The sequence below is a fragment of the Corvus cornix genome, chromosome 1 (genome assembly GCF_000738735.6).
Source record: "Corvus cornix cornix isolate S_Up_H32 chromosome 1, ASM73873v5, whole genome shotgun sequence".
Lineage (NCBI taxonomy): Eukaryota > Metazoa > Chordata > Aves > Passeriformes > Corvidae > Corvus > Corvus cornix.
The window spans coordinates 45,033,389-45,059,060 of record NC_046332.1 but is presented as its reverse complement, the minus strand read 5'-3'; the positions used below and the strand labels follow the sequence as shown (position 1 = coordinate 45,059,060).

Here is a 25,672-nt window from a genome sequence, read left to right as displayed (position 1 = left end):
AAACACTATTCTGCTGTTTAGCTAAGCAAAAAGTCTAAATGAAGCTGTTGAAGGGTCTGGAGAGTAAGTCCTGTGAGGAGCAGCTGAGGGAGCTGGGGGTGTTTAGCCTGGAGAAAAGGAGGCTCAGGGGGGACCTTATCACTCTCTACAGCTGCCTGAAAGGAGGGTGTAGCCAGGTGGGGGTTGGCCTCTTCTCCCAGGTAACAAGTGGCAGGATGAGAGGAAATGGCCTCAAGTTGCACCAGGGGAGGTCTGGATTGAATTCTAGGAAAAATTTCTTCACTGAAGGGCTTGTTGTCAAGCACTGGAACAGGCTGCCCAGAGAAGTGGCTGTATCCCCATCCCTGGAGGTTTTAAAACATGTATAGATGTGGAATTCGGGGATGCGGTTTAGTGGTGGACTTGGCAGTGCTGGGTTAATGGCTGGGCTTCATGACCTCAGATGTGTTTTCCAACCAAAATGATTCTATGATTCTATGAATTGCTAAACCTAAAAATTCAGAGGGGCTTGTCTTCAGGGTAATTTGTTTTTGCTTTCTCTGGGATGGTTTTGCAGGAAAATTGTAAAGTTAAGCAGATTAAGTAATTAAAATATGGTTGAAATGGTGTTATTCTAAGTTTTATAAAGCTGTATGAACTAGAGCTGCTCTTAATGCTAATGCCTAGTAACTTTTACTGTCTGCTTGAATTCTTCATTAATAGCAAACTTATTCTGACAGTAGTTTTCCTGTAGTTAGAGTGATTATGTAGCAGGCTTTTTGTATTCAGCAAGTGAAAGGGATGGCTTGGGCATATGGCACGTAATGAATTTTTTGTATATTAACTGTGAAGATAGATCAGATGTAATAAAATTTTCTTCTACAGCTAGCTTTAAACAGAAAAAAAGAAGGGAAAAAAGACTTATTCCACCATAACAGCAAAAAAACACTCAAAAAAATTTTGAAAAGCAAAAAGCCAACCAAATTAAAAACCTGCACCACTTTTTCTGTTTCTGGGAAAATCCCTTCTGTTCATGTACCAGTGAGTAATTTATGCTGGTTATACTTAAAAACAAACATGACTTCAGAATCTTTCCATTGTGTGAGAGTGTAAACGTATATATTTTTAGTCATTCAAATTGGCCATTCTTGCAAAACAAATAGCATCCTGTGATCTTACTATTGAACTAAAAAAAAGATTCTGCAGCTGCTGTTGTCTTAGTGTAATCCCTGTACATTTGTCCTAAGAAAGAACAATCAGCATTATACAAGATCCAGAAAGAGGAAGGAAACAAAGGGATTCTTTCTGTTTTCAATAAGAACTGCTGGAACCTCATTGGGAATTCTGTTTGCTATGTGGTAACAGACAACTTTTGATGTCTTTTAACATATCCTGCTATTTTCCTAAGAGACTGTGGTCTCATGGCCCTGTTAAGTTCTGAAATTAGAACAGAAATGTAGTTTTTCAGAAAACCAAAATCCTATCCAGGATTTTTGGAGTAATACTATGATGTTACGTGGACAAATTTAAAAGGTTTTAAATATTGTTATTTGGTTCCTTTTCTATTCACTCATTGGTTTTCCTTGAAATGTCATCTAGAGGGAGTACTCGTGTTTCTTGCAACCGCTGCTTGATTGCAGGTCACAGAGACCTGGGTCACCCAGCAGACTCACAAGGGTAGTAGGGATTAAGGTGTTTTGCACCACTGTTTGCTGGAATGATGTTTCACATCTGTCTTAAACTTTTGATGTGAGCGTCTCCAGTTTTCATACTTGAATAAATATCTGAGTGATTAAATGTAAATAATGAGGTCAAACTCTTGGTGATGGCTGAAATGTTAAACTTTAATTTCATCCTTCACATAGATTAATTCTAGTGTCTGGTTATTTAAAAGGGTATTATTTAAACATGTTTCATGTTTCACCCTTGAAGGGTGGGTAGGCTCAATTACTGGGATGATACTATATGTGACAGGAGGCTTAACTAGATTCTGTGAGCTATGAGGCATCTTGCTTGCATTCTGGGTTAGGAAATAGCACAGGGAAATTGCAGCAATGTCTTACTGCTTCCTCCTTTCTGTAAGTGGAGTCTTCGTTGTTGCTTACCAACTGACTGTAATCCAGAAGAGGAAAAAGTACAAGATGAGGGGAAAATCCATGTGAACTAATCATGCACATGTTTTTGGTAGGAAAATACGGTCATAATAAATCACACTAAGCCTGTTTTTGTTCCAGCTGCACACATAGCATTTTCCACTCTTTACCATGAATGCTTTGTGTATGTGCTCATAAAGAGGGCTCTTGTAGTCCATGCAGGAAGCTCAGAGTTTAGAAGTGCTTCAGAACAGAAAAATACCAAAGAAAATAGCAATTTCAGCCCCTGCTGCACAGGGCCTTGTCAGCACGCTGTGTTTTGTGGGGCTTACTGGTAAATACTATTTCAGTGGATACCAAGCTAAGTGTTTCACAAATGAGTAAAAGCTCTCCAGGTTTTTCTGGTAAAGGCTTATATTTCAGTGAGGCTTCAACAGGAATGCTCGTCAGGCTTTACTCAGAATTGTAACGCACTCTCAAACTGTACAGGCTTTGCTGGAGTTTCTTTCAATACAACTTTAGTGTTCACTATTCCTAAGTTAAAATTCCAGTTAAACTCTTTCAGCTTCCGTGCTGGAACTGTGAAGCCCACCACACCCCCACCTGCCTTTTTTCCCCCACGATGTGGTTTGTATTCCTCTCTGTGTTAGAGAGGAAGTGGGATAAGAGAACTTCAGCGCCTTGTAGCAGCGAAGGACTGTTGCACCTTCCTCTTGTTCACAGATTACTTAATTTATGCTTATTGAGAATTAAAGGAAGGTTTGCACCTTAAAGCTCACCCTGAGTCTCTGCCTTCCCTTGTGTTGAAGAGAAGATGCTATAGATAATGGAATGGAGTTAAAGATTATTTTCTCGAAAATACATCCAGAAACATGGAGTTTCAAGGATCTCTTGTAGCATTCTTTTTCTTTGTTTACATGGTGCTGTTGGGTCATTGGGTGGGGGCACCCAAAGGGTCTTTTCCTTGGAAAACAAAGTAATAATTAATCTCTTCCCTTCTATCCATTTTCTCCTTCCCTCCTAGTTCTGCTTGTCAAAAGCTGATAAAGAACAATATGAAAAAGAAGAGAGACCAGAATCCCAGCAGGAGATTTTGAGAAGAGCTGCTAAAGACTTGCCTATCTATACAACAACAGCATCAAGAGGTGAGATATAAAGATAATTCCATGCTCCTGAAGTTGCTGGTTTATTCATTTGTTGCTATTGAATGAACAGTATATTAAGCACATATTGCAAATGCCATATGTTTTGTTATTTGTTGGGCCTGGTGTTTAATTCCTGAGAGAAACAGCAGTCCTTTTTCTGGTGATCTCAACATAAAGCCACTACTTGAAATTTAAAAGAAAAAAATATCTTCTAGAAAGCAGAGAGATGACAGCAGCTATCTCTAGCTGTGGCTATTAAAAATAAACACAACAAAGAAATATAGGTAAGATAGCTTGAAATAGGGAAATTCAAACGTGTTGCTCAATTTTATAATCATCTTTATCCCCATTTAAACTTTTCCTTCTGACCTGTTTTGGTTCAGCATGAGGAGAAATGTACTTAAGATCTTAACATACTTTTGCAATTGAAAAACAAATAAGCGTTATTTCATTCCCATCTGCAATTCAGTACAAATCTAGTTATGGACTATTTCTGCATTTGCTTTTAATATATGTAGCCATTTTATTCCAATTTATATATGAATGATCTGTGAAAGTGCTGTCTTATGCATATGTATATTCTTTAAAAATTCATAGCTTTTATATGTGTATCTATCTTTTTCTCTTTCTTGAAACTAGCAACCCTGTAGAGTTTCCAGAAACATAAACTACGCAGAATAACCATTGCTGAAGTTTACTGTGACTTTTCCAAATAAAGTCTAAGGACACCTGGCTCTTTTGAATACAAGCTTCCCTTTAAGAGAATCCCAGTCATAAGTTCCTGGAGTGGTCTGGGAAGCTGTTGCCAGCTCTTATCAATTCTGTTTAGCTGTAGGTGTTGGCTTTCCTTCTGCTTTCAAGCTGCCTGTGCTGGTGTCTTATTTCCATTGAGGAAAGCCTGAAAGTCTGTTTAAAAATATCCAGGAAAGATGAGGAAGAACTGATATACTGAACAGTCTGATAGATCACTGTTTGGTGAAGTGGATAGAGAAAGCCAGTGCAGAAGGTTGACTTGCTGAAAGAATGTAGTTTCACAATGGGATGCCTTAGTACCCTCTGCAGAGGTGAAAGGGGGATCAGTGCCAGAGGATGAAGGATGGGAAAAACTGGGAGTCAAAGAGTAAATGAAAATGGACTCAGTAGAGTAGTAATAGATTCTTTTGAATACTTTTGTATGTTACATTTCTTTAAAAAATCAAAACTACATGTCATATGGGATTAGGTGTGTGACAATCTGTGAGAACAGGTGTAGCAGGGGAGGGCAGGAAGCTCTTTTAAGATCCAGTTCATGTTAAGGGGGAAAGCTTTCATAAAATCAGATGAGTTCTACTGACCTGACCCTTGCACTTGAATACAGCAATCAGATACTGTGATCGATGCCAGCTGATCAAACCTGACCGCTGCCACCACTGTTCTGCATGTGACATGTAAGTGTCTGAATCTGGAATTACAGATTTTTCTCTTTCCTGAAATCATCACTTTAGTGTGTTCATGTCTTCAGTGGGTCAGTTCCTTCCAGTGGTACAATATTATGGTGCAGCCCTATTGTCTGAAGTGGTAGAACTTTTTAGGAAACCTGCTTGTAGCTTTGTAAAACAAATCTTATATTAAAAAATAAGTTAATTACAAAGTAAAAAATCATAGATTGAAAGTAAAGAAAGGTAGGTCTGAGATACCAGCACCAGCAAAGGCTTATTATTGAACTGTTTCATTGTATCTTGTTCCTGTAGTACTAAACAGATGTGTTCTACTAATAATGCCAAAAATGTTTATCTCAAAAATTGACAGGAGAATCACATGCCTTTAACATTTCAAAGTCATCACTGCTATTCCCTGTTTTCTTTGTGAATCATCAGGGAAGTCTGCACAGGCACTGGAGGCTGAGGCTCTGCATGAGACTTCAGTAGGCTGAGCTTGAGGAAATCTCGTTAACTGAAGAACCTAATAAACGTCTTTTGGCTAAAGTCAAATTTGTTAGCAAATACAATGAACATCTCTGTGTCTGAAGTGTCTAGTATCTGTCTTTACATTAAAACTGGATTAAAATGGCATATGGACTATTCAAATTACCCTTTGTGCTGCTCTTTTCCTCTATTAGCTTTAAAAAAAAAAGGCAAGCAGCAAACAAAATGGTAGCAAAAATAGCCCTTAGGTAGACTTAGTTGAAGTGAATGCCAGGCGAACATACCTTATCCACACAACCCTGAAAGATCCTTTGGATTTGTTTTCTCTGGGCACGCATAAAACTAGTGTGGCTTAATGAACTGGTACACGGTGTTGCTCAGTAATGCTCCCCATGCTAATTTAAGAAACTCTCCTCATAACTCTTCTGAATCTCAATTGGTCCTTTAGGGTGACAGAATGGCTGCTCTAATATAGAGAATGTGGGTATGATTGAGAAGGGCTTGAAAAAGATACAGTAGGGCAAAATACTTGAAACAAATCAATAAATAAAATACAGCACCCAAAACTGTAGAAGCTAAAGTTGCGTCTTAGAAAGAAAATGTATTTTTTGTCTTAACTTGCTGGAAATTCTCTCTTTCAGATGTGTATTAAAAATGGACCACCACTGTCCATGGTAAGTTTATTTTAAAATAAATTCAGTATAAGAATGATGAATTAAATGCTGCTTCAAAAATGCCCTTCTGAAGTAAACCTTGATTTTCACAGAAGTCCTTTAATGTGTGAGAATAAATCTTGTTCCTAATGTTTGTTGTGGCATAGAGTTGTAAGCCCAGGAGTCCAAATTGTACAGTTTCTCCATGTATAGAGAAATCTTGGCATTAATGAGACTGTGAGAAAAGGCATTTCTTTCTTTTGTTTACGCTGGTGGTGTTAGCAGGAGAGGAGATACCCACTGCACTGGGAGAATCATTTCTCGATTCTAGATGATATGTATGACCCACTCTTCTGCACTTTGTATTCACTGGTAGTCAGTAAAAATATTACCTGCTATCACTGTGAAAAACACTGCTACCAGTAGTTGACTTAGAGGTGGTTTTGTAACCAAAGCAGCGTCCACTGAAATTGATGGCAAGGTTCATATAACTTTCTGTGGTGACTGCAGTTAGTTTGTAGTGGGAGATGCTTCCTATGCAGACTGTCTGTATCATAATGCTTTGCCAGCTCATGTCCTGTCCTACAGAATCATGGGGGGCAAAATTCATTTGAGAGGCCCATATCATTCGGCCTGAGGGAAGAAATTTCCTTCCAAATAGTGGCTTAAAATGCTTCTGAAACACTAGTGCCAGAATATTTTGGACATACCACTGACATCATACACATTTTGCTCTGCAAAAGCTGAATGTATTGTGAGGTTTTTGTTTGTTTTATTTTTTGTAAACCTTAGTAACCTCTTTTTCTTTCCCCTCCTTCTAGGGTGAATAATTGTGTGGGATTTTCTAACTACAAATTCTTCCTCCTGTTTTTAATGTATTCCTTACTGTACTGTTTGTTTGTTGCTGCTACAGTCTTGCAGTACTTCATAAAGTTTTGGACAGTAAGTTCTAAGGCTTTTTTTGGTTGTTGTTCATTTGTTTAATCCTGCATGTGTTATTGAAGGCTGCATCAGCATGTTGTCACTCACAGTTTACTCTGTTCTGTGGTTCACTATCGTTAACGACATCAATCAAAGTGACTGAAGCAGGAGAACCTTATGAATTTTGATGAATTAAATGTATTACACTGCCCAGGATGAGTAACTAGGGGAAGGAGTTTTGATGACGACACTGTGCAATTTCTCTGCTCCATCAAAATTGAGTGGCACAGCTCAGATTTTTATGAGACTATGGGGTACAGATATGTAGATAAAGAAAGAACTGGCCATATCAAACAATTACATGTATGTATGAGTATATATATGTATATATAAAAATACTGACAAATGTGAAATATAAATAACAATTTTGTATCTTCCTAGACTTGTCTGTGGATAATCTGCTGCCAGATAAGGCAGATTAATTTGCTGGGACCTGACTGAGCTCTGTTTTGGAGTCCCTATGTAGGCATGTCTGAACTTGATATTAGTGGCTTTTATTGATCTGGTATGGGTAGAATGCTAAGATATGTACAGTGTGGATGCTATACATCTTCCTTGCAACTATTATCAGTTGTCAAAGGGATAATACACATACATGCAACTTAGTAGGTTTAATAACATTTATGTGAAGGCAACCATCCTTGTATGTCAGTGTTATATTGCTCCTATCAGTTTTGTTCCTTTCACATTCCAGGCTGAACTGAGTGTCTTCTGTAGTTGTTCCTTTTCATCTACAAAAACTTGTACTGTGCCTTCCTGTCTCTAGGCTGAAGTGTTAGTGGCAGAATTCCCTTAATCCATTTCCATTAACGAGCATGCGAAAAATTACCGCAAGTGGAAGGGTCTCAAGCACATCCTTGAGTAAATAACACCATGTGTTTCTTAGATGCTGGCTGCTGTCAGATTAACTGGGAAAAGCAGTCATTATCTGCAGCAGTAAAAATAATCTTTATTGGAGCAAAAGGTTGCTGCCATGTCAGGGTAAGAGAAGCTTGCTCCTCATGTATTCAAAGTAGCTGTACTTTGAGACAATTGGCATTAGGTAAGTTGCAAATGGTAGTTGCAAATGGTGCAAAAAAATTTGTTTATGCTCATCTAAACCTGTGGGTCTGATCTGCCAAAGTACTGTTTCTCTTAATTTGTCAGTTTTGTATAGCAGCCTGTCACTGGAGAGCAAGGAACTATGTGGGAATTGAGCTGTCAGTACTGTGAGATGAAAGCCATAAATGTGTTTATCAGTCATAGCTGGGTCTTAAAAGATATTTCAAATTAAATGGTCTGATTCTGCTGTTCAGTCTTGCTTGGCTATAAATAGTTAAATTTTCAGTCCGTGAAATGTGCCATTTCCAAACATCTGCCTGGCTGCTTTCCAGTGCTTTGTACACAATTTCTAAGGAAACTGTAGATGTGCTCTTGCACATTTACTATAGTCAGTGCTCGAGAAAAAAAAAAAAAAAAAACCAAAAAAAACCCCTTTGCTTTGTTACCTTATTTTATAATTGCTAGTGCAACAAAAAAGGCCACAGGACAACTGACTACAATGAACAAACATTTAATACCAGCGTTTGCAGCAGGACTCTTCCAAAGCTCACCGGACACAATAATGAAGTGGACTCTTGAGCAGAGGAAGTTAACTTAAGAGGGATTTCTTTTTTTTTTTTTTTTTTAAATTTAGTTTTTAAAAATGCTTCCTGCAAGAATGGGCTACTTCTGAAATGTAACAATAGACAATGTAGTTGTGTACTTGCACTTCTTGCTTTCAGTTCCAGATGCTGCCAAGACAGAATCTGGCGATGCCCTGATCTTATCAGTAGAGCAGGTCTCTGACTCACTTTACTCATTAAGTCACCCACTCCACAAAGCTAAGACTCCTCTGATCTTATAACCGATTTATTAAAGTACATTTCCAGAAGGAGGTGGCAGCTCCATAATCATGTAGGGTTGCAAAATTTTGTATATCACTTGTATGTAAGCTTTTAGGCAAGTGGTGTTGACTGGAAGGTTCTCTCTACATCTGTATGCAAACCAAAGCAGAATGCTGCTGACATGTGCTGTCTGTAGACTGCTTCAGTATATTTCTAGTGCTCAGCTTTGTCTGCTGCAGTATCAGACAGATTGCTGTTCGGACATTATCTGTTGGAGGCTCTCTGGATGCACGGAACCACAGAATATTTTGAGTTGGAAGGGACCCACAAGGAACATCGAGTCCAACTCTTCAGTAACCATCCCATATGGAGATTAAAAACCCACAAGCTTGATGTTATTAGCACCATGCTCTAACAAACTGAGCAAATCAATGTTGTTTTTTCCCCTCAAAGTTTGACTATAGGAAATGTTACAGTATACTTTCAGAAGGTAGTGCGGTTTTTTTGCTTCCTCACAGATGTTTTTCAGAGACTGTGCAACAAACTGCTGGATATATCCAGTGTTGAACAGAAGTGTGAACTGCTTCTTGTGGAATGTAGCTTGGGGGAAGAACTTGTAATGAGGTTGTGGAGGTGTATATGCTAACTACACAAATGTAGCAATCCATTGTTTTGCACTGTTGATAATACTTGCATAGAGATGTGATGCTCCTACGCAGATACTTGGAAACATTGTCAGACACGCACACCTACCGAATCCTTCTGTTGAAGAAAGCCTTTGTGTTTCTCACTTACATGTGCAAGACTTTCACACAGCACCTTTCATGCTCTATGCAGAAGTGCTGAAGAAAGGTCTTGATTCTGTGCATACCATAGTGGAACAGGTGCACTCGCTGGAAATGTTTACCACAGGCTTGCACCCTGATGCTAAAATCTGTTCTGTAGATCAAGGGAACGTGACTGCTTTATTTATACTCATAACTGCTTTTTCTATACTCATGACATTTTTATTTCTACCTCAGAGGTTGTTAAAGATGAGCAGATAAAATGTCAGTTTAACCAAATGTATTTGACACAAACACCTCACTGGCTGGACACCCAGTGCTTGGTGCCTTGTTTACACAGTGCACGGTGGTGCTTCCCAGCTTATATTTGTGTCTACTCTTACTCTTGCTGCACTGCCTCTTTCTTGAAACCGTTATGTTTTCCAGTCATTTTTGGTGTCTTTCACTGTCCTCCAAATTAATTTTCTGTCCTGAGTATAGCTAAATAAAGGATGTGATACATGCCCTGGGTGGATGGCATGTGCTTCTGCAAAACTTTGGTTGTATTAACAAAAGTGGGAGTAAAAAAACGGAGTGATTCCACATCATTAGTTAGAACTCATTCCTCTTGCCTATACACTAAGGACATAGACCAGATCTGAGGTTTTTTCCAAGATTAGGCTAGACCTATCTACTAAAAAATGAGGAACAAATCAAGCTCAGACAGCACTTTTTTGTTTGAGGGGTTTTATGACCTGATACACAGTCAAATGAATGTGAAGGAGTTTGTTGGGGACTCTTGAATAGTGACTGGCTTCAGCCTATTGTGTGCTAAGTAGTTCAGATTGTGTTGTGCAAATTGCTTCCTTTTGTAAACTCTACAGCTCTCTCAGCTGCAGATCTCTGCTTCTGTGCTGCTGCTAAGCATAATGATCTTAAATAACCAATGTGTGAAGTTTCATTCTCTTTTCACATGCGGGGGGCATGTGGACTGCTGCTAGACCACTGTGAATAAGCCTGTTATACACACTCAAAGACTGCATGCTTCTCTCCAGTAAAGAACTGGCCTTTTTTGAAAGATGCTTCAGTTCCGCAACTGTCATTCAAGAAGTTACAACCAGTGGCTGAAACTGGGTAGTCAGAAGAGGTAAATGCACCCTGGGGATCATGCAGATTAATCATGCATAATTCAAAAAATCCTCCAGGTTATAGAGCTGCTGGTATGGGAAGATGCAAGTGAAATAAACTTAGATTTTCTGAACCACAGAAAACACAAAGACTAAGCTGCTGCTGCTTTCTCAGTATCAAAATAAACTGTCCTGAGAATTCCTTGTAGAGAATTATTTTGTTTAAATATGTAATTTCAAAAGAGTCATAGGAATTCAAGTTACAAAAATCACTTGGGCAACTGGGGAACACTGCAATGTGCTCTGAGGTAGAAAGACTTATGGCTTCAACATGAAGCTTAGGAATAAGCAGCAAGTGGAGTATTTTGCTAGGCTGGATTTCAGGGGATCGTAAAACACAACATAGCACTACTGCAGGTGGAATAGGGACTGTTGCATAAATTGTCAGTAAATAAGTAATAAGATGGGCAGTAAAAAGGAAACTGAACTTAAATGGCAGTTTAGAGAGCTGGACTCTGCTTGTCATTTGCTTATTGTAGAATTATGTTATGGTAGCCAGCACCATTTTCAAAATGCTGTGTGTATCTGCCTGACTAATGTAGATGCTTGGGCTCTCCCTAAGCTTTCTGCACAGATTAATGTAATTTAAAAGCCATACATCTTGCCTACAATGGATTAGTTAAGTGCTAACCTCTTAGCCAAGATTAATTACCACTCTTTAGGTATAAAGTTTGGAATTTAAAAGCTAATCTGAACACAGCTTTCTTGTTTCTTCCTTTGTTTTCTCAAGCACTGGTTCAATTTCAGGAGTTGTACTAAAGATACGTCCTACAAACTGCTCTGTATTGAAGGAAATTAGGAAGAAGAAAAACTGTACTGATGTGTTATCTGGTCTTTTTTAAACGAAGAAAATTGTGCAAAGAATGGCAATTTATTTTTTATGACTTTGGCTAAAACTACATCTAATGGTAATGGATATGTTCTGAAGTCAGAAAGATTTTTTAATTAATAAACCATTACTTTATACCTTAGGAGTATTCTGAGCTCTTTCAGACCTTTGTGAACGGTTTCATCATACAGAATATTCACATAAACCTTACCTGTGATGGAAACAACTAGCAAAGAAGGAAATTGGTATAGTCATGCTGTCCAAGCTGAGCCACCACTTGAAAGTGATCCAGTCACAATCTGAATTCCAATACTTCTATGCTTCAGTAGAAAATTTCATGCCTTGGAAGTTAGTAGTGGGCTCTTGCATACTTCTCCATTTTCTTGGAGAACAGGGGCTAAAGCTGCTGATGTGCTTTGGAAATCAGCACATCCAAGAGCACATTTGCACACCAACCATTTTGTTCTTAACAAAGCCTGTGCTGTTTTCAAACACTTTGTGTTAACATAATACTAGTGTTTAATAAATTGTCTTTCTTTGCGCGAAGCTTTGCCACAGGAAAGCTGCAGAGAATTGTCCAAAGGTAAAATATTGCTGTCATTATTTAAATATTGTTCCTACTACAATTTTTCTAGTCCAGGCATTCATGGCAGGTATTTACATCATCACAGAAGGAAGGAGACTTGTAATCTGTTTCCTGTGAATACAGGCCATGTACAGGGAAATGGATATACCTATGTGCACTTGATCTTAATTGAAATGTGTTTTAGCTTAAAAAAGAAAGTCAGCTGTAGATAAATGGGTGTACTGAATGCACTAATGGAAAAAGCAATGGCAGTAATGCTAAGTAAATAGCTGAGTAAAAATAGCCTCTCTGCTTTCATAATGTTGTTAAAGGTCAGCTGCTTAAAAGTGCTGTGATTTTGAGGATATTAGACTGGAATAGTATTCTTACAAATCCCATTGGCCTTTTGGAAGTGGAAGTCTGAAAATAGTCCGGGGTGGAATGGACAATCTGATATGGGTGGGAGTTGGTGTCTTTATGGTGGTTATACTGAAATTGTTTCTCACATAGATTTCTGGTGAATCACTTCTGCCTGGTCAGACGTGGCAAATGCGGTTTGCTAGGTACATGCTTGTGGTTGCTTAAACATTTGAGGTCATCAAAAATCGAAGATGTCCTGTTTAGGACTTGTTCATGACAACCATTTCCCTTTTACGTTCATTATACCAGTTCAGAATTAGGTTCAGTATTACTCCGTGTGCCAGGAATTGCACTTTTTTCCCTTTCCGAGGAAGTGACTTTGGACATATTTTCCCCGTGTCTCTTTGGCTGTGGCTGCGCAGTTAACATTTTCTGGTATAGAAGATGTTTTGCCTTGCCTCCTACAGTGCATTTGAAAACCACAGATGAACGCATGCACTCACAATACTAAACCTGGGGGAAGGGGTACCCATGAGATTTAAATGCTGTTGTATACCAGTTTAACATTACATGAAAGGAAAGCTGGGCTGGTGCTTTTCTTCTTTCATGAAAACTGAGGTGAAAGACCTATAGCAGACTGGGTGTGGCAGGAAATGTTCAGCAACAATACTGCCTTAGTTGCTAGGAAGTGTTAACATATTAATCTCTTTCTCTCTTTCTCCCCAGAATGAATTGCCAGATACCCATGCAAAGTTCCACGTACTATTCCTTTTCTTTGTGGCAGCCATGTTCTTCATCAGCATACTGTCACTCTTCAGCTACCACTGCTGGCTAGTTGGCAAAAACAGATCAACTATAGGTCAGTTAATTGGATTATGGAACTTTTCCTTGTCCAGAAAAATGACAATTCAGTGAGAATGTGAGGCCTACATGGTATGCCATCACATATAAATTGAATTTTAAATACTGTGCAATAAAAAGCATATTTGGTGTAAATAATTAAAGGTGAAACATATGGGAAAATGAAGCCTGTGGGGGATCCTCTGCTAGAGCCAAGCATTCAGATTCATGATGACTGTTCATTTCTTTTGTTTGTATTTTTGAGACCTCTGAGGCACCATGCATGTTTGTTGGGTTCTTATATAGTGTGAAGTATGTAACCCAATTGCTACTTGCCAATCTGTTGTTCTAATACTTTGAGTAGCTGGGTAGCCCCTACCAAGTCAGAGGCTCTACTGTATATGAACATGCACTACATTTTGAACTACATACAAAACAGTATTCCTAAATCCTGTGAAAGAAAACGGACCTTATTATTAGGAAGTGGCTTGTAAAAGTGCAATAAAAATGAAAACACTGATGCACATTTCCTACATAATAAGAGATTCCCGTAATTTTTATGTCTAGATGTCTTAAATGGCATTGATCAGCATAACCAAGCGTTAATTAAAATATTTGAAGTTCTTGCTAGGAACCACTTCAGGGTGTTTTTTGTGATGTGCGGGGGAACAGGGACTGATGAGTATTTCCACAACTGAGTAAGTCAAAATCTTATATCTTTCAATGGAATTTAAATTTCTAACCTCAAAAATAAGTGGGTTGCTTAAAAGTAAAATAATTTTCAGGTAGAAATTTTTTGCTAGAATTTTTTTGATTGGTTGGCAGGAGAGTTGTTTGAATTCTTTTTCTTTTGACATATCTACAATAAGGAATATTCACAGTTTCTTTTTAGCTTTGAAGAAAACTTTAACATATTCCTTACCCAAAAATCAGTGGTCATAATTGGCAACATGGTACTTTATCTGCTTTCTGGATCATGATGTAAAAAGACAAGCTACTGGTGTGGAGGGAGAGGAATGACTCTTCTCAGTTCTTGGCCAAGGGTGTAAATGGACTGAGTAGAAAAATGGTAGTGGTTTGCTATAGTTCATGTTGTGTCTGTTTCTAATGTAATAGATTTCATCTTCCTCTGATAGCACGGGATGCTCTTAATTCAGCTTCCTAACTTGGCAGATGTGGAAAAACCTCTTCTGTATGGGCTTAGGTCCAGCAGTGCTTATAGTAAATTACCTCTAAAAGGGAAAGTCTTCTGCACAAAGAAGGCTGAAGAGAGAGCAAGTCACCAAGGAATAAGGGATGTATGTGGTTATCTTTGGCATGCTGATGGTACTTAGCTTTGTCTCAGACTCTGTTAAATGTAAAGAGGGAAGGTTGACAAGGTGACTGTTCTGCCTACCTGATTTTCTTATTTTTCACTAACCCTGTGATTTTTTTTCTCTCTGATTACTTGAGATTATTTTTTCTTCCCCCCCCTCCCCCAATATACATCAAGATCGCCTCACCTTGCCCATCACTGGTTCCACAGCAGAGAAGTGTGAGTTTGTTTCTTCATGTTCCCCAACTCTTTACTGGTTTAAGGAATTGCATATTTTTGTTTTACAGAAACATTTCGTGCACCCACATTTCGAAATGGTCCTGATAAAAACGGTTTTTCTCTTGGATGTAGCAAAAATCTAAGGGAAGTTTTTGGAGATGAAAAGAAGTATTGGCTACTCCCTATCTTTACCAGGTATTTAGTCTGAACAGTAATGAATTAGGGAATAAATTGATTCCATGACTTCTGCCTTGCTTCCCTTTCTACTAAAAAATAAAGCACAGCTGAAAAGCCAACTTGTATATCTGGTACAATAAATACTGGTGCAGGGAAAATGTGCAAGAGAAAGCTATCAAACTGCACAGGGTTTTCATTCAAAGACAGGGAGCTTGTTAACAAGAACCTTTTAAATGCAGAAGTTTGGAAAGCTTTGAGAAGCGTATTGCAAAAATTGTACACCTTTTGGTGGTAGTCTTAGTGTTTGATGATAGACCTGAAATCAGCAACTCAGAGGAGATCAAACAGCTGCATCAAAACAACCTCAGTTTAAAAGCACCCCCTCTTGCCCCTGAAAAAACTTGACAGCTTTCTTTTGCTGTAGATGACGCTTTAGGAATTGAAAGCCATCTAAGAATGTGCATGTAAATAAGCAACAGAGGGGAAAAAATCTGATATGAAAAATGCTGGATTTAAAATGTCAGCTGAGATAGCATTAAGGAGTTGCAGACAAGCTTGATGAAGCAAGACTGACATGCTGCCCTCTCCCACCACTACCAGAATTCAGCAGAACAAAGTAGGAACTCTGTTTCAACACTGCTTTTGAGGTGCTGTGTATCAGGTAAAAACTGTTGCTGAACCTGTTTGTGAAGCTGAGGTCTGGTATCAAACAGCAGAGGTAATACCAAAAGCTTAAGGTGACTCAGCTGTTTGCTCAACTACCATGTGATTAAAGACAGAAGCCCCACTGTAGATGGATCAATCTGTTTTGCTACCACATTTCATCCTGATAAACTTTAAGAGAAGGCTTAGCTAACTTCAGAATTATGAGTGAAGGGGAAAGCATGGCAACCAGAATGTTATTTATGATACAACTTCTGGGGTCGTAAACACCAGAGAGTCTTCACTATGTGTGCACACTGATTTGGGGGAAGATTAGGGCTACAGTCTACAGAAATATGTCTGTGTTTCTGAAATACACAGACTTGTGCTGTGCACAGCAATCCATACTGAGTGATAGGGTGGGAATTAATTGAGCTCCAAGATTTAATTAACTGATGATCTGATTTAGTGGTAGAACTGCCTTGCTAAAGTCTGGAGTTCAACACTGTACTCAGGTAATTGATTCAAGCCTGTAGCCTTTGCCTTTTGCATGGGTCCTTGTTCAGTTCATTTAAGTCAACTACCAACAGTGATTTGAGTCTTTGTTTCTCATTTAGTTTGGGTGATGGATGTACTTTCCCAACTCGTTTGGTGATTATGGATCCAGAGCAACTTGCAGTCTCAAGCCAAAATGAACCTGCCAAAAGGTAACTACAGCACTTAAGATACTGATTTTGTACTGTTTAGTACTTCATCTAGAGAAAAAAATTGTTTCAGAGTTAGTTTTTGAATTCTTTATGCTTCTTATGATCTTCAAAGTAAGTTTGTAAGTCTTCAGTGAAGGACAGAATGGATTAACATTAAAAACTTAGGACTGTGTCGTGGTTTTGTGGTAACAGAGGATATGGCTCTAAGGAAACAGTAATATAGAAAGTAAGAGAGTTTACTGGCTCTTAACAGCAATCAAAAAAGTCCTAGGAAAAACTGAATAATCATCCATAGAAAAAAAAATGAAGTGGTTTGTCTGTTTGTTTGGGGTTTTTTTGTGTAAGGCAAGGTATTATTTGTATTTCATCTCCTTGAGCATGCTTAAACAGGTAATGCTGAGACAGTTTGCAAGAGAAATAGATCTCTGATGCTGGGGTTTTTAGCTCATTACTTTTTATCACTCCCAAATTTGCATGTTTTGTATCTTCCGTGTATTTTCAAAGAGACAAGAGTCTCTGTGTGCAGTTTCTGGGGGTGTTTACATTTGCCACTTTAGAAGTCTTCTGCATAGTTTGGTGAATTTGTAGCTGAAGGTTGTTGCCAACAGCAGTCACCTGAGTTACCAGACATTAGAGGGTTCAAAGGCAATACAGAGAAGAAGTTGCTTCCAGTACAACATAACCTGTGGAATTTACACAAGAGCAGGACCCTTATGCAAACGGCAAAGTATCCTTTTATGTTCAGAAGATTGTTCAGAAGAAGGCCCTGGCATTTGCATGGGATAAGATGGCATTTGGTTGCTCTTCCAGATGGTGCTGCGTAGGTTTTCTTTCTAGCTGTGTGGCAGTGTTATTGTCAGGGTGCCATTTCTCGTGTATCAGTCTGTGGGTTTTTACCATTAGAACTGAGTGCCCTGTGTCAGGTAAGGGCTTATTTTAGACTGAGGACTGGAACAAGCTTATAGAGGAATTAGGGTTGGGGGCAGGCGGCCATTTCCAGTTGGCACTGTAGGGTTTTTTGTTGTTAGTTTTGCTTTTAAGTAATTTCACTATTCTAGAATTGTCTGAAGCAGCTACCGGTATTACAGAATTCCTGCTGACTTTGCTTACTTTTCAGCTCTGTAGCCAATCAGTCCTTTCCTACTCGACCACTCAGTGAATCACAAAATCGGTTGCTAGCTGGTGATTGTCAGTGGGTGGAAACTGGCCCTGAAGAGGAAAATGTGAAATCAGGTAATGGTTTTGTTTATAGTGGGGTTTTCCTTTTTCCTTTTTTTTTTTTTTTTTTGAGGCCTAGAAAGTCCTTCGGAATTGGCTGGAGTAATGTAGGAGAAAATGTGTTCCATGGAATCAAGTCTGCATGTTTAAAACTTAAGGCTAACTTGCATCCCGTGCTCTGCTCCAAAATTAGTTACTATGTTAAGGTAGTGGGTGGTAGATGGATAGATAACTGTCACTTTTGCACTTCAGTTCTGAGATTTGGGATCTTTTATGCTTGATTAGGGGGAAGAAAATATTTTTGTAAAATAGGCACAACACAGTAAATGTGCTTTCTGGTTTGAAGTCTTTGCTATTTGTTATGCAAATCTGCAAAAACACATAATTGAGATTCTCTCACGTTCTAGGTGCAAAAAAGCATATTATAGTTTCATTGGAAAGCTGATCTCAGCTAATTACTAACCAACCATCTCAGTGAGAAACAGGTAAGACTAACATAATTGGTTGCTATTTCTGTACATGTATGAATAAAAATAGACATCTCAAAGTCAAAAATCAACTAGTCATGGAATGCGGAGGAGTCCTCTGATGTTGGATGAGTAATAGAAAAGTCTAAACAAAATTCAGAATGACTGTTGAGAAGACAAGAATGGGAGTAATGCTGTAGTGCAGGAAACATGGGCTGGCTAGGTCTGGGATGGGTCAGATTAATCCTGTAATTCAGGTTGAAGTGGGTAGTGCTGGATTTGTTACCTGACTAGGGAAAAGAATCTGATGCTAAATGCAATTCCAAGATGAAACGCTGTCTTGAGGAAGAGCTGTTCTTAAGGAAGAGCTCCTTAAATGTCTTGGTCATACATTGGTGGGCCATGTTCTGCTCTTTAGGAAGCTGCATGTGCACGAGGAAGGAAGGTAAGTAAATACAGGTGTCTGCATATAGGCAGCTCTGTCACATTTGGAATTGACAGTGATCTTCTGGAATGTTTTTGCATTAAAGTGCTCTGCATGCACTTTGCATTTAGGAAATACAGTGAGTGTTGGTGCATATATGAAACTTCTCTTGGTATATTTTCAGTGACTAAATTAGACTTCTTTTATGTTGACTTTCTACTGTGGTGAGCTTATAAGCTCCCATTAATTTTTTTGCTCTGGAAGAGAAACAAATATTATTTGGTCAACTAATAGCTGTAGAAGCTAGAGCTGAGTCATTACACACTGCCTCTTTTTTTTTTGGTTGTTCTGGGTTTTTTGGTGGGGGATGATTTTGCAAGTAATTCCCATTTTTATCAGAAACAAAACACTACATTTGAATTTGGTACGCTCAGTAATTTTAGGATCACTTTTCTTTTTCCTTTCCTTTTTTTTAAGGAGGCTTCTGACCTAAAATTATAGTTTTGGAAGGGGTTTGGCTTGTTTCAAGGAAAAAAAATCTTTCTAAAAGGTCTTTGCAGGTGATGGTGTGATGCTTGGGCTGATGTTGGTCAGACTGCTCAGTGCAAACTCATACAAAACCAAAATTAGACTAGTTAGTGGGACTTCTGAAAAACCTACTCAATCGTGAGAACTCACCAATGGTACATTTCCCCTTTCCAACTTTTCTTAATTCTATATATATGTGCAGAAGAATGTCCAAAGGAAGGGGTTCCTTTCAGCCTCTAGCTATATAAAACCTAATCAGATCTAAGTAGGTTACAGAGGCTTTTCTGTTCTTCATAGAATGGAATAGAAGTCCCTGAGAGCAGCTCATCCCAGCAGCCTTTGATAGGGTATTATAGAAATGTCTTAATCTTTCTTTCCACTGACCTAGAGAGGGAGCATAAATGACTGTCTTAAGTTGGACAGTTAATTGGTAGTAGTGTGAGATTAATTTCGTTTCTATCTTCCTAAAGTGAGGCCAGATTTGATAAAGGAAGAATCTGTACTTTGTGTCACACTTGCCCAAACTACACTAGTTTTAAAAGTTGTATAAATAAAAGTGCATAATTGCACCCAATGCAAAAGCATTTGGGTATGTGTTACCTTAAATTAACTCAGTAACACAATGTTTGAACCATTCTGATTTCAGTTGGATTTGATCACAGTTTCTGTAGGCCAAGATAGTTAGTTCCAGTCCTGCATTTGTAAGCAACTGTGCAGTACCTGTGAGATCCAGCATCTGTCCAATGCACTTCCATAATACCCTGTAACAAGCCAATAGTTGTATTTTTAAATTTTGGGCCTGTTAACATGCAGCAGAAGCAAAGTCATGGCTTATTCTAGTGTACAGAGCTTGATTTGCAAAAGAAGGCCAGTCCCCCAGCCTCATCTAGGCAAATACCATTTGTGTCCTCAAATCTATCCATTTAATTCAAAAATCAAATTGCCAGTCAGGGATCCAGGATACTTTAGACAGATCAGTGGTGATGGACTGATGTTCCTAGCACAGATAATCTTCTAAAACATAAGTGGTGTGAAACAAAAACCCACACCTCCCAGAAGGCTATTTCTGAGTCAAAGTTGCCTTAACTACTTTCCTTAACCAGAAGTCTGTAAATTACTTTACCCAGGTGCATTTGTGTAATGCACTATGATGTGTTTTTTCAAAGTTAATTGGATAATTCCATTAATAACTTTTTTTGTTTCATTAGGTTTCTGCAACACATTTTGAGCTTGAATATTACTTAATTTAATTTGGAAGAAGTTGAGCAGGAAAAAATGGAACATGAACATTCTAGGAAGAGACAAAAGAAATTCAAGTTTCTGCACAGTACAATGGATTCTTGTAAGCACTATTGCAGAGCAGGGAAGTTAAGACAGATGCCTTAAGATTCTTAATGTGCATTTATGCAACACTGAATTATATACTGCTACCAAAGGGCCAGATCCAGAAGTGCCCTGCTTGGATGCACAAGGTCCAGAGTGGGAACTATGCATTTCTGTTATGCTGCAGTGGTGGGGGTAGATTGCAGAGACTCCTACCTCCTCATGGGCAAACTTCATACCTTAGGCACTGCAGAAGTCACTTCCATAGAAGGTCTCCAGAGTACAGAAGGGGAAAAAAAGGAAAAGGAAGGAAAAAAAAAATCAGCATAGAGCATGGTCAGCAAGTCTGAAGTGGGAGTATACATAGTTCAGATTGCAGGTGATGGGGAAGGGACTGGATGATGTCTTCTCTTTTCCTATTAACCAGTCTACCCTATGATCACAGCTCTCCAAGTCTTTTGGGACTGAGGGTTCCTTCTACTAGCTGTGCTTTGGAGCAAGGCAATGCCAACAACATAAAAGCCTTTAACTTGGGTGTTGCTTTTTTGCTATAAGATTGAGCTTCCTCATCATTTTAACTTGATTTATTTAACCATATCAAGGACAGAGCTCAAAGAAGAAAACTTGGGTTTTAGTTGAAAAAAACATGGATTATTACTTTCCAACAATTGTTGGTCAGCCTACAAGGAAAGGCCACAGTCCAAAAAGGAATTAAAAGTTCTTATATTTTCTGTTACTCTTCGCTGTGTTCTGTGTAAGGCAGCAGTAAAATGTAAAGTACCCCTGAGAAAAACCATATTGCAGTTGTGTGTTGCTAGAAAATGGAACCAGCAGACTACTGCTTTTTCCATGGGACTCTTCATGGTTTATAAATACTGTTTTATACTTTTGTTTTATCTTTTTAATAAAGGCACGAGGTTTTATTGGTTCTAAAATACAAATATCAAGTACTTACAAGAAGATTAGTGTTGGATCATAGATCTGTGTTAGCACACTGAAAAATTGCATCCTTTAGTCTCCCACTTTCAAGTCCAGTTTAAGTGATGCTGAAATTGCTAAAGACTTGATGGCTTTGTGCAGCAATGTACCAGTTCACAAAAGCCAAAATGTGTTTCCTGTGTGAGGAATCAAGTCCATCCCATCCTTAGCTCAAGACCTACAGCAAACAACATGGGGTTTTTTTCTCCTCACCCCTCTATAGAGAAGACTGCTAACTCATCTTTGGGTGGTATTGGAATTTTGCACGTGGAAAAAGTGACAAATACGATTTTTCTGTCTGTAACTTTTCTGATACTCAGCTGATGCTGATTACAAACAAACATGAGCCCTTTTGATACAGACTAAAGGTAGTAGTCAAATTGATGCTCTAGTCCAAAAGAACCTGTTTGGTTTGTCTCCCAGACTGATTGCTACTTGAGTTAAATATGTTTAGGATGGAAATACTAAGGTATCAAGTATACTTCAAGGTTTAAAATAAGTATTTTTTTGTCTTTGGATATAATAAATTTTTCTTAAATATTAATCTTCTGGAAAAAGAACTCTTTGAGAACCTGTGAACATGATTTCACTGTTGGATATTCTTGAGACAGACGTAATGGTCCAAACTTGCATGTTTTATAGAAGTTGCAGAATGTTTCTTCAAACTTTGTATAAGAAATTTTGCAATTGCTAATTCCAAAACTTACAAAAACGTTTGCTACACATTAGTCTGAAAGGTTTAGCTTTTTCTTCTCAAATGTCAAGTGAGAAGTGCCCATCTGAATATAAGCTCTCAGCAGTATTGCACCAGCAAAATTTCTTGGGGAAGATAAGAGAGAAGGAAGACTGCACATTCAAATGGCTTGTTCTGAATACCAAAATTTGCAGCCCCAAACACTGGTGGAACTGTCATGGAGGGCCTGGGATATCATCCGGCTTTTACTGCATCAGTGTATTATAGCTGAAATAACATGTCCATGCACAGACATCATCTAGCAGAACTATAAGCAAAGTACATGTCAGAATCCTAAGTATCACTGATTCAGCAGTATGGTCTCTGCTCCCCCCACCTGCTCCCCAAAGTGCTTCATATAACCCCCCATGAATGTATGTATCCTGTAGGCCAACATCAGTAGAACTTATTTGATTTCTTAAGTCAGGATAGTAAATCTACAGGAAAAACTGAAAGTAAACAGACTAGGCTAACTCCATGTGCATTCTCTAGCGAGTGCTGCTCTTCTGAAACCACCTCTCTGTGTATCTGATGGACATTTTTGTGGCTTTTCATGAAGAACTGACATTTTTGACATGTTTAGGCAGATCACAGGAGTATTTTGTCCTAGATTTTTCCTCATATTTGAAGTGAGAAAAGGAGAGCAGTGGTTTTAGATAATCCTGAGGCCAGAGTTAGCAGTGGTTTTAGGATAATCCTAAAGCCAGAGTTACTGTTGGTGTAAAAGCAGGCATTACTGAAAGTCTCTTTGACAAATATGAAACACAGTAAAATCAGTCACAGATGATTCTTCCACATTCACCACCCCCAACCCCTTTTATTTTTTTTTTCATCTGGGGAACTGGGGACTAAGGGAAACCCCAGGCTGATATAAAGGAATTAAGTTCTCTAAGGGAATTGCACTGCTGAACTCTAAGGGCATGCCAGTGAGTGGGATGGAGGGGTCAGGGCATGTCTTAAGGCAGCAGGATGACATCCTGTGCCTTTGGGTTCTGTCCTGAGTGCTCCCTGTGCTGTGCCAGGCAGTCTGTGAGGCAGCAGGATGGCTGGCTGGCTGTTGGGCTGCAGGGAGCTGTACGTGTCCCGGCGAGCAGAGGCAGGGGCTGCAGGAAGTGGCTTCTTTTGGCCCATGCACAGAAGAGCTGGAACCTTCCAGTGAATGCAGTGAGAAGGACATGTTCAGATCAGAAGGGGGATGGATCCTGAGAAAACAACTGTTTAGGGTGTTTGGCCGTGTTGTAAATGCTGGTTTGTGCTTTAACTTACTCTGTATCAGGGAGTCTTGATTGTCATTAAAAATAGCAGCCCTTAAGCTTTTAGATCCATCAAAGTAATGACTATTGCAAGCCATACGTAGTAGTTATTGTAGGATAGTTGAGATTGACTGCAATTAGAAACTGCTTTCGTGTTTCTTACTGATTTTCTCTTTTAAAAAAATCTACATACACTCAAAAAAATCAAAAAAATGGCTTTAAATTCCCAATGTGAGGACAGAAACCTGATGAAGGGCAAGATTTCAGTGTGATTTATCCTCCGTATTTCTGAAATGTCTTGAAATAAACCTGTCCCTGTGAATATGAGGCAGGGAAATCCATAAATAGAAATTACTTAAAACTGCACAATAGTGGTGTTTTTCTTAGTGTTATTTACTCACAGAGTGTACAACACATGCATCATTGCTGTGCCTAGTGAAGGCGTATTATGGGAGGAGGGCAGGAAGAGGAGTAGGTTTCTGTCACTAATTAATTGACTTCCTACAGTATTATTTTGAGACTGTCGTGATACAAGTCAGATGTGATTAAAAACCTCCATTTTAAATATTCAGAGGGTTACTTTAGAGGAAGTCTGGGCACTTCTATTTTTAGTGATTTGAGTAGAAATTATGGTAACATTTTTGTTAAAGCTGCCTCTTGAGTGTGGAATTTGCAAGTACCAAGCTACTTTTGGTATGCTATTCTTACAAATTGGTCCTGTTCTCCAGAGTGCTGAATACCTACAGTTTTCAGGTACTGTGTTTTTCCTTTGATCTTGTGTGGTTCTTTATTATAAATCATCTTTTGGGTTGGGATGACTTTCAGTCCCACTGGGTATGCACACAAAGACTTCATGATCTAACTCAAATATGGTCCAGTTGTAGCTAAGCAGAGCCCCAAGAGGAGGGAAACTGCAGCAGTGTTTGCAGCAGCATTTATGTCTGGCAGATTTACCAAGATGTGCTGATTCTGACACAGATTGACCAAATCTGCCTGGATCTGGAGCAGACTGACCAGATTTTTATTGGAAGTTAAATAACAACAAAACCACAACAGCTTTGAGCTTCATAGTGTATGTTCTCCAAAGACACCCTCTAAAATTGTGTCTAACTGGGGGATTTGGGTGTCCATTTGGAGAGGCTCCAAACAGCAGCTACTTTTAGCTCAAGAACACGTCTTTTCACAGTACCTAAAAAACAGCAAGGTGTGCAATGTCAGAGGCTCTTCTATCCCTAAGTGGCACCAAAGTGAGCAGCTGCACATGAAGTGATTTAGTACTGAACACATTTGTTACTTGTATCAATTTATTTTGTATATAGAGCTTTATACACATTTTTCTTAATTATGTAACTGTCATGAAACAACATGAAGTTACAAGTCGTAGTTTGTTTTAATGCAGGTTAAAACTGGGGTTTGGCCATTTGTTTTCTGAAGCAATTACTTGAATTTGTTTCCATTAGGTAGTGAAGTCTGATAATGTTTACAGGATGTCTTTCTTTGGTTTGGGGAGGTTTCCCCATCTTTCTTCCCACCCCCTGTCCCAAGAAACAGAGAGCTCATGCTCAGCAGTCAAGCAGACATGTCAGACATGAAGTATTTGGGTTACTTTTATTGTCACCAAAGCATTGGTGGTGACATGCTGATTCCCTTCCATTTACACTGCTTACTGACAACTTAAGGACTTAGCGTGGTCCTCTCTGATTTTTCCTGTCCCTTATCCTGTTACCAGCTTTATTGTGGGAAACTTAAATCTTCCTGAAGGACGATTCACAATCATAAAGCTATCCCAGAAAGAGGCAGCATTCCTGCTGTTAAGTCTGTCCCCTTTTTAACTTAGATGAATGAAACATCCCTGGGTTATCTCTGCAGTTCCTTTTGTATTTGCCAGGAAGGGTCATCAACATTTGCACTAATCACAATGTCCCAGCTATTCTGCTTCCACAAAGTTATTTTTAATTGTGCTGCCTAAACCTGTAATGAGCTGTATTTAAGTTTGGGACGACGTGTAAAAGATACCCGTAATAATGACGTACTTACTGTATTTTTTTGTATGTTACAGATAGGACTCATCCTATGCACAGAGAAAATGTTGCCATTTATAGTTTAATACTTGAAGTAACTTTTTAAAACGGGCTTTTATAAATGAATTAAATACAAAATCACATTGCTTTGCCTGGAAGTTCCTTCATGTTTTAATTGAATTTGCAATTTCCCTGTATGTGTACTTTTCCATAAAGTTCTCTCAAGTCATTTATAACCAATGAAAGTGCATTCAAGATTTTGTACATCAGTGTTCAGACTTGCTCATACTTCTCTGAAGTATAATTCATGTTTAATGAAAAAGTACTATTTTAAGCCTCTTTTCCAAAGTGATATGAATGGACTTGACACTTGAATTCATCAGTGAATGCAACATCAACTTAATAAAAGTATGTGAAAGAATCTGAAAAGTGCTCAGCTGTAGCATCTGTATATTAGATCAGTGACAAGAACTGCCTACCTGGGAAACAGAACATCATTGTT

The 25,672-nt window shown here is 38.7% G+C and overlaps 1 protein-coding gene across 5 annotated transcripts in view; it reads left to right on the top strand.

Annotated features, from left to right (window-relative positions):
* ZDHHC20 (zinc finger DHHC-type palmitoyltransferase 20) overlaps positions 1-25,599 on the top strand; it is a 50,007-nt gene extending 24,408 nt beyond the window's left edge. For 2 of the 5 annotated variants that reach the window (XM_039565142.1, XM_039565174.1), the window contains exons 4-14: positions 3,097-3,217; positions 4,575-4,644; positions 5,763-5,795; positions 6,596-6,716; positions 11,948-11,983; positions 13,052-13,184; positions 14,768-14,894; positions 16,136-16,225; positions 17,343-17,458; positions 17,851-17,928; positions 20,071-25,599. In XM_039565142.1, coding sequence (XP_039421076.1) covers positions 3,097-3,217; positions 4,575-4,644; positions 5,763-5,795; positions 6,596-6,716; positions 11,948-11,983; positions 13,052-13,184; positions 14,768-14,894; positions 16,136-16,225; positions 17,343-17,458; positions 17,851-17,888 — 885 coding nt within the window. In that variant the 3' untranslated portion in view covers positions 17,889-17,928; positions 20,071-25,599. The remainder of the gene's footprint in view (positions 1-3,096; positions 3,218-4,574; positions 4,645-5,762; positions 5,796-6,595; positions 6,717-11,947; positions 11,984-13,051; positions 13,185-14,767; positions 14,895-16,135; positions 16,226-17,342; positions 17,459-17,850; positions 17,929-20,070) is intronic. The other 3 variants (XM_039565157.1, XM_039565148.1, XM_039565167.1) reach the window with 3 other exon arrangements.
* The last annotated feature ends 73 nt before the right edge of the window (positions 25,600-25,672 follow it).